Below are 8,512 nucleotides of genomic sequence, written 5' to 3'. Positions count from 1 at the left end.
AAAGATTGCCCCAAAAGTGCAGAAATGCTGCCACATATAATTTAGATTAGAAGGGAGGTTTTAGCTTTGCCCGCATCCCAGCAATATCAAGCAGAATTGCTTTCACGGAGGTGAAGCCTCCCTCCCTCTCCCACGATGGTACTGCAAATTGCTATATTAGAAGGGAAGCTTTAATTTTACTCGCATCCCAGCAAAATCTCCTCAGGATTGCGAGGAGAAAGCTTCAACCTCATCCTCCTTTCAACAGCAGTGTTGAGAAGAAACACAGGGATGACTTTCTTTCTGCACTGCACTGAACTCCAGATTCTGCAATGAAACAAGAAGTGTGAGGAGAGTCATCACTCTACACATGACAGGCTGGATGCTCTCATGCTCAATAAAGTTTGAAAAAATAGCAAGTGTAAATAAATCTAATCTTTATCTTCTTCAACCATACCTTTCCATTTCATTTTTTTCTATTGAGAGACTGCATATCCCATTTTTATTGCAAGAACACCCACCTAGCCATTCAATATAGCTATCTTGGTGTCAGAATAAGACACTGCTGACCAGGTTTTGTACAGTGCATTGGGTATTTGATGGCACTACATAAATGAATGAATGAATACATACATAAGTTGAATGCCAAAAATAAAGTTTTATTAAATATATATATATATCCCTGAAGACCCCCATTATCCATATCACAAATTGCAAACTCCTATGTAGCTAAATCAATGGATTTGCTGCTCTAAAGAGCCTTCTGCAGCCATTTAGACCAGATTTCAAATAATTATCTCTGATAACAATCTCTGACAATGGTTTTTAGATACATGTTAATCTTCGGGAAACATTATTTCAATGTTAATAAGTGGGCGGTGATATTGCCATTGCATGTCCTTATACTCTGACGGTTTCGCGGCGGATCTATATACCTTACTGACTGACAACTCGAGTCAAGAGCTTCAGGAGTGCACTTGGATTATATGGAAATAGATTTCTTTTATGTAGTTTAGAAATCAGTTCTTCAAGTTCTTGGAAACATTTCACAGACTTTTGAAGCACTCCTTCCGTTGGTTCAGGGGTATTTGGGGATATCTGGCAGCAAGTGGTTGAAGAAGTATTCCCATCTTTGTGATCCAGAGGTAACACGTTTTGCTTTGAGGTTCCTCTTCGGTCATCCACTTCCATAAAGCTAGTTTCACCTGTACAGGTTTGATTATTTAAAGATGGCTGCTTTGTTTCTGTCAAACACTCTTCCACACATTCTGCTTCAGAGTCTTCTGAGCTTTCATAATCAACCAACTGCTGAAAGGGCCCCAGTAAAGGTGTGTTATCAGACTCCAGCAACAAGTTAGTCTTGGTAGGTTTTACAGACTGACTGACAACATGCCATGATGAAGGTAAGTTCTGGGAAGAGGTTAGAAGTGTTGCCGTACACGAATGAGAATCACAAGAAGTACTCTGCAAATGTGAGTCTAAGTGGTATGGACCTTTTGGCTGGCATGACAGAGGAAAACCAAAATCTCTGCTGGCTGTGGGTTTGGGGAGCGTAGAAATTTTGAGAAACTGGTGCCAGTCTTCCGCAAGAAGTTTTAAGTATCTTACAAAATACTCCAAGAAACAGGTTTCAGATGAAATCAAGAAATCGAGAAGAACGCTGGCATCAAATGCTATACTTTTTAGTAAAAATAAAAAGATACAGTGTGGATTGCAGCCATTCTGATGTGTCCAGATGTCTAGAGGTCCTCCATTCAAATGGCACATGGCAAAATCAACTTCACTCCAGAACCTAGAAAGTTAACAAGTAAAACAACTGAAAGTGCAACTTCTGTATACTCACAATCATTTTATCAAAGTTTTATCACTAACTATAGGCTAGGTCAGGTCTCATAATCATTTTTTGGGGTTGCACCTGTCCCCCTCCTTCCATCAGTATGTTATAATTTAATATTTTGGGGTTGTTGTTTTTTTGCAAACCAGTGTTTCCTGTTACATCTGAATTGTGGTTTAATCTACGATTTCAGATTTCATCAGAACGTGAATCAGATGTACTGACACAATACTCATCCTTGGCCCATAGGCCAAGGATCATAATGCATACATACACATTTAAAATTGGTGAAACAAATCAGAGCACCAAACATGGAGTAACCATCTGTTGGTGCTTTCTCTGTCAGCTTCCTAAATGTGTCAGGCTGGGCATTGTTGGGAGAGAAACGTCCAGCCCACATAACCATTTGCCTTATCTATCAGTTCTATAGTTTTAAAAGAACGACAGTTGTGAGTGTTTAGTGGACACTAACCTCCGAAACTTTAAATGAATTGATAATAATGCATTTGAGGCTTCAAACAGGTCATCATCTTGTTCTATAAACAGCACAGAAAGCCATATGCAAGGATGTTCCAATAGATCAACACAGAGAGGTCTCAGGTATCGTTCTAAAAACTTCAGCAGTGGATACATACCACTCTCCAAATAAGCTAAAAAAGAAGAGGAGAGGGAAGAAGTAAATATTCCTGCAATCCAAAATCATATTTACATTATTTATAAATTACACGTTTCTTTTCAGCCAGCAGAGGAAAAAGAACTCCAGGAGTGCATTTTGCAAATGCTACAAAATATGTGTTTTAACCATAACTTACTCTAATAAAATATCAAATAAAAAATTAAAAATCCCCTCCAAAAGAATGTGAAGACAAAAGTTAATGACATTATAATAATAGTAATTATAATAATAATAACAACATTTATTTTTAACGCCCTTTTCACCAAAGGGTGGAACATCAGACATATATAATCAAGAATGGGACAATAAAACACAACACTGCAATACACTAAAGATAAAAACCTCACACCCCACCAATCGCTACTCATCTCGGCAACCATAGGCACACTCAGCAGTTTAATCCGGCAAATCAAAGTGATAGGTCTTCAACCCTTTACGAAAATGGGGAGGATATTGCCTCCGCCAGAGGTACAAGGAATAGTCTTTCACAAAAGTGGAGCCAGATCCTGAAAGGCTTGCAGCCTTGACAGAACTATATATGTTGGTGGAACCATCAATAATTCTATCATATCATGCAGGTAGATATACCCAGTTACATTATGTGACAGATCTAATCCAACATACCAATGATTTCTTGTTGGTATCTTATTTTACATATGGCCACCTAAAGGATAACCCAACAAATCTTGCCATGGATGGCTGGAATTGCCAGAATTGCAGCCATTCTGCCATCTACATACTTCCTGCACTAATTCTTCTCTATTTCCCATTCCAGTAAAAGTTACGGCCAACAATGTAATATGTCTGAGAGAAATGGCATACTTTCAATTACTTATAAAAAACATTACCTTTGGCTTCAGCTTCAAAGGCAGAGTCCTGGATCTTTACCTCTAAAGCTTTAAGAAGAACCAAGCTTAAGGCTCTTAGGGTCACTTGATCAGCACTGCTGCAGATATCCACTTCGGGCTTAACCTGACTGCCTCCAAAATGGCTGGCCTTTCCACTAACAGTCAGCCTGTTCAGCCACCCAGAATTCACAAACTGCAGGAAAGTATCAGCAAATGCTGATGTATCGTTGCTGATATGAGGGTCCTGGTGGGAGGAAGGAGCCTTTCTCTTTATTAGGTCTTCACCAGCTTTATGAAGAATGCATTTTTTAAGCAGCATGATAGACTTTTTCTTGATGAAATCATGAACAGGGGCAGTAGCAAAACCCAAAACACAGGAGGCATTCAAAAACAACATCCTCTGGCAGGAAAGGTTAAGCGGCATCTGAATTCTAGAGGCTACAAGTAGTTCAAGGAAGTCTAGGAAACTGCTCAAGTCATTTGTGGCTTTTGCAGAGATTGGAATATCTTGCGTGATATCAGAATAATAAAACATGAGAGTGTTGTAAAAGCCATTCAGTGTCTCATCAAGTGGCATCAGAAGCTTCTTCAGGTCACCTGTAACAAAGCATCACCAGGATCAAACAAAGTTTACTGCCCAGGTACAGTTCAAGTACTCTGATAAAGTGGATTTTTGGCCCTTAAATACTTCTCAACTTCCCCCATGCAAATGCTGTCCTTCCTAATATTTATGTTACCAAGACAGGTAAGATGCTCAATATTAATATTTTCAAATATACAACCTCTTCTAATATACAGTGCTCTTTTCCTCCTACTAACATTTGCAAATTAATTCTAATTCAAATGTACCTTCTTTGCACAAGGCTTCATCTTTCAAAATTTCTTTAATCACGTTCGTAAGAATCCACAGGCATTCTGCTATCCAGTTGCTACTGGGAAATCCCAACAAAACCTCTGAGAAAAAAGCCAGACAGTGACTGTTCAGCAAATGCTGAGGAAGAAAAAGGAAAGAGTATGTCTCTATGTTAGAATTCAGCAACCAGTAACCAACACTGCCAAGTAAAGACAAGAGGAGAATGATGGAAGGTGCAGTGACTAATGTAACAGGACTCGCTGCCATTGGAAGGAATGAAGTCCCAACACTTCTTTTCCCTTTCTCAAAATAGGTATCTGCCAAGACTAAACACTGACTAGGCTTCCATATACTTCTAGTCTAGGCCAGGATATCCACATCTGCACTGAGAGCTTTAGCCTTTAAGCTTCATTTATCACAAGAGTGGATAACTTAGGCCTCATTCTAACTGAGGAGCTAACTCTGTATTTTAATATTTCAGAGCTCATGTGGCTGATTGAGCGTCTATGCACACCATATCCTCCAAAACCTGATACTAAATACAAGGAAATACAGTTTTAGGGTAGCTTCTTCCCATACATATCCGTTTTCTGCCTGTCAGTAATGTTGCAGTGCATGTGATCATAAGCTCTCACCTAAAGCATGAGTTGAGAAAGCACAGATTTTCTTCACCAATGAGTAAAAAACCTTAGTAAGCCCAGAGGATAAACTAAAAACTCTACCATTTCCATGCTTTATGAGCTACATTCAGAACCCAAATTCCGTCAGTGGCTGTATCAATATATACTGCACCCTAAAGCGTGCTGTAAAGTTTCACATCAAAGCATCCTTTCATCTTGCATACCTGCTAAAGTTGAATAGTCTCACAAAATACTGGATTGTTCTTGATTAAATCAGTTAAACGCTCATACGCAAAGTTTTCTCCCTATCATTATACAAGTGTAAATATAGGGTTTGCAAGACAATTTTTGACGACTGCAGGAAAGAGGAATACTTCAGTTGCTGTTGTGGAATACCACGAGTTTAACTGCAAATGTGGAGGAGGTGTGGGGCAATGTTTGGTAAGAAAGCCATCATTAGCAGCTATAGGGGCTGGGCTTGGAAGTCTTACAGTCAGCGAGCGGTTTGTGAAATGCTGCAAACACAGAAGTCCCCCAACACACTTTAATAAGCTCATTATAAATATCTACAAACACTTCAGAAGGAAGAATAACCAAGAAGTTTATCTTGGTGTTACGAAGCCCTCTGGCTGATTATTCTCGAATTGCACCATCTGTCAAAAAGAAGCCAATAGATCTAATGTCACAGATCAAGCCTGGAGATCACCTTCTAAATGAGATCCTGGATACAGGAGAGCTCCTGCATCAGAACATATACAAACAGAACCTGGGCTTCATGGGACTAAACTTGTCCCTCCATATTCACTAGGGCTAGGGGCACAAGACCCCCGTGAATATGGGAAAACCGCAAATAACAAAAACACCATGTTTTTACCGGAGAGGACACCTCTCTAGGAATCTCTAGGTTCTCCAGTTCAACTCTGTGGTCAGTGTCCGTCAGACACTGACCATAGAACTGGAGGAGCTACAAAGGCCTAGTAGACTATTCTCTCTAGGAATCTCTAGGTCTTTCAGTGCGACTTTTAGTTAAAGTTGACCACAGAGTTGCACTGGAGGACCTAGATATTCCTATGAATCAAATCCGTGAATAATCAAAGCCGCAAAAATCAAAGCCGCAAATATGGAGGGATGAGTGTATATGTGAAACCATCAGAGAATGAATTCCACCTCCCCAAGGAGTAGTTTTTTTATACATGAGGTTGACTTATAGTTGAGTATATATGGTATATTATGTCCCACTTTCAAAAACCCTGTCCGCAATACAAAGGAGGTGCTTCTGTTCAGGCAGGAACTAATCACAAACCTTGTGTGTGACTTACCTCTTCCTTTAGCTGAAAACATACAAGGGAGACCAAACTTTTGGATGCCAAATAAGAGAGCTGCTTATCAGGACTGTACACGCAATGAATCTGAAAGAAGCGGAAAAGGGGGGAAAAACAGTAGTAGATCAGGGTGCCTTAACAAGAAAGCTCAGGAAAGAAAGAAATCACTTTAAAAACGTACTAATTTTGAGTCAATGTGGGCTTCTTTCAGAAGGATTCTAACAATCTCAAGGTACTTCTGCTTTGTTCCAGTTTCCAGCTCTTGGCTTCGCGCTTTAGTAAGAATCATCTTGGCCAAGGTTAACTGAAACAACGTAATTTCCCCTGTGTCGTATCTTGAATGGCCCCCGTTTTCAGAAGCACTGGATTTACGATCTCCCCTAAAGGATAGAAAGTCTAGAGCAGGAGAGTTCTGAGAATCAGACTTGGGAGAAAATAGACACGTTCCCTTGTTTTCTCCTGAGAAGTGCAACGAAACGTAAGGATCCAGGAGCGCCGCGTATTCACGGCTGTCTTTTCCTAAGAGGGCATCTACCAGAACATTGTCGTACATCTCTTTGAGGGAGAAATAAAGCGTCTCCATTATGGACCAGTCTGGTATCTTCACTGCATTCACATCATGTAGATCAGGACAGTTCTTCGATCATTGGTTTTGTTTTTCAGTAGAAAACGCAAGTCTATATCTTTGTGCAGATTTCGCCCCCGGTAAACCTAGAACATAAGAAAACAGTGCATAAGATCAGTAAGACGAGAATCTTCAATCAGTGAGATGTCCAAACTATTAGGAATACCGTATATATTTGTGTATAGGTCGACCTCATGTATACGTAGAGAGAAGGTTTCAGGGTCAAAATCCTGGATTTTGATATGACGCATGGATAAGTCAAGGGTAAAACTTAGGGAGCCATAAGGAAGGATGGAAAGGGGGAAATACCATTTCTGTCCGTCTCCTTCTCTGGATCTCTAGGAAGCAAGTGGATTTAAATGGAGATTGGTTTCCACAGGAAGCCAAGGCTTGCAAACAGACCAGGCAAGTGCTTTTCAATGGGGAGTTTTCCCCATAGGAGGCAAAGGGACCAGGCAAGTGCTTTTCAATGGGGAGTTTTCCCCATAGGAGGCAAAGGGACCAGGCAAGTGCTTTTCAATGGGGAGTTTTTGCGACAGGATAGGAAGGAAAGGCTTGCAAAGGGACTGGAGGGGGAGGAATGCAATTGAGATTGGGGCGCCAGGCTTTCTTGCTATAGGACCTTTCTAAGCACTACTGCTGCCTTGGCCCTTATATAATTCTACCCAAGATTTATGGGGCAATTTTTGGGCATAAATTTCTCGACTTATAGCCGAGTATATACAGTACTTTTTTTAAACTGGGTATTAATGGCTTACCTATAGCACAACAGTAAAATCCCATGCGGCCGACTCAGAGTAGGGTTTCCACAATTCTCTACTACAAACCAGGACAAAATGTGGGGCGAAATTGAGACCCAAATGTAGGGCATTTAAGATCCTCCATTTCCCTGAAATGTCCTACATTTTGGGCTAAATTTTGTCCTACAATTGTCCTGCATTTTGTCCCGGTTTGTAGTAGAGAATTGTGGCAACCCTAAGCTCTCAGAGGCACTTCTCCCCAAGTAAATATGTATGTGGTTCTATATGCGTCTACTTGAGAGTAAGCCCCATTAACAGTATAGCTTTACTCAGGCTTAAACCTCACTGGGTTTAATGGGGCCAAATAGTAACTCCATACAGAAGCGCGACCTAAACCTGTTGCTGTATCCATACAATGTTCTGTCAAGTATGTTGCAGCCGAAAGTTGACCATAGAGTTGCGCTGGAGGACCTAGATATTCCTAGAGAGGCAAGAGCATCCTTCACCCTCAGTAGCCAAGGCATCCAGCCCCACCTTCTCTCCTCAGGGAGACCCGCCGAACCACGCCGCTGCCCTCCATTGTCGCAAAGCCCGAACTTTACGGCAGCTGCGAGCGAATCCCAAACCTAAACTGTGTGCAGGAATCACACATAAAACACCATAGACACTTTTTAAAGTACGGAGCGGCCCCCAACTTCCGGCGGGAACCATAGAGCGCCTCCTACTCAGGCCACTTCCGGTCAGCCGCCGTTGCCTTGCACTCTTTACACGGGACAGAGGGTGCCGCTCTCTCTTTTTCCTCTCTATGCTCCAACTCAGCTCCACTTCCGGTCTGTCGCTGTTGTCTATGTTCTAAACAGGGTGCCACTCTCTTATTCCTCTCTATGGTCAGACTCAGCGCGACTTCCGGTCCAGCCCCTATTGGCTAGCATTCGCTATACAGGGTGCCGCTCTCTCTTTTTTTCCTCTCTATGGTCCCAGAGCCTACTGTTCTTCTCAACAAGGCTTCAGAACG

At 41.4% G+C, this 8,512-nt stretch overlaps 1 protein-coding gene across 2 annotated transcripts; it reads right to left on the bottom strand.

Annotated features, from left to right (window-relative positions):
• Positions 1-631: 631 nt before the first annotated feature.
• On the bottom strand, positions 632-7,062 carry LINS1 (lines homolog 1). Of its 2 annotated transcripts, XM_089538047.1 has the most exons (6): positions 6,314-7,062; positions 6,130-6,219; positions 4,187-4,328; positions 3,338-3,934; positions 2,286-2,463; positions 632-1,771 (listed from the first exon to the last, which is right to left on the bottom strand). In XM_089538047.1, exons 1-6 carry the CDS (start codon positions 6,713-6,715, stop codon positions 916-918), a joined length of 2,265 nt encoding a protein of 754 aa, XP_089394173.1. In that variant the 5' UTR covers positions 6,716-7,062; the 3' UTR covers positions 632-915. The 2 variants fall into 2 exon arrangements, with proteins under 2 accessions (XP_089394173.1, XP_089394174.1); XM_089538048.1 differs by lacking the exons at positions 632-1,771; positions 2,286-2,463; positions 4,187-4,328 and having other exon boundaries at positions 3,857-3,934.
• Positions 7,063-8,512: the final 1,450 nt, after the last annotated feature.

The sequence above is a fragment of the Sceloporus occidentalis genome, unplaced genomic scaffold, assembly GCF_023333645.1.
Source record: "Sceloporus occidentalis isolate IW3139 unplaced genomic scaffold, rSceOcc1.0.p SCAF_9, whole genome shotgun sequence".
NCBI lineage: Eukaryota > Metazoa > Chordata > Lepidosauria > Squamata > Phrynosomatidae > Sceloporus > Sceloporus occidentalis.
The sequence above is the reverse complement of the archived record's forward strand: the minus strand, read 5'-3'. Positions and strand labels throughout refer to the sequence as shown.

Excerpts from the sequence above, each read along its gene's own strand:
- LINS1 (XM_089538047.1), bottom strand. The coding sequence starts at position 6,715 with ATGGAGACGCTTTATTTCTCCCTCAAAGAGATGTACGACAATGTTCTG. Across the intron at positions 4,329-6,129 it reads GTTTTCAGCTAAAGGAAGAG|CATTTGCTGAACAGTCACTG; the intron begins GTAAGTCACACA and ends TTTCTTCCTCAG. Across the intron at positions 3,935-4,186 it reads TGAAGCCTTGTGCAAAGAAG|GTGACCTGAAGAAGCTTCTG; the intron begins GTACATTTGAAT and ends GCTTTGTTACAG.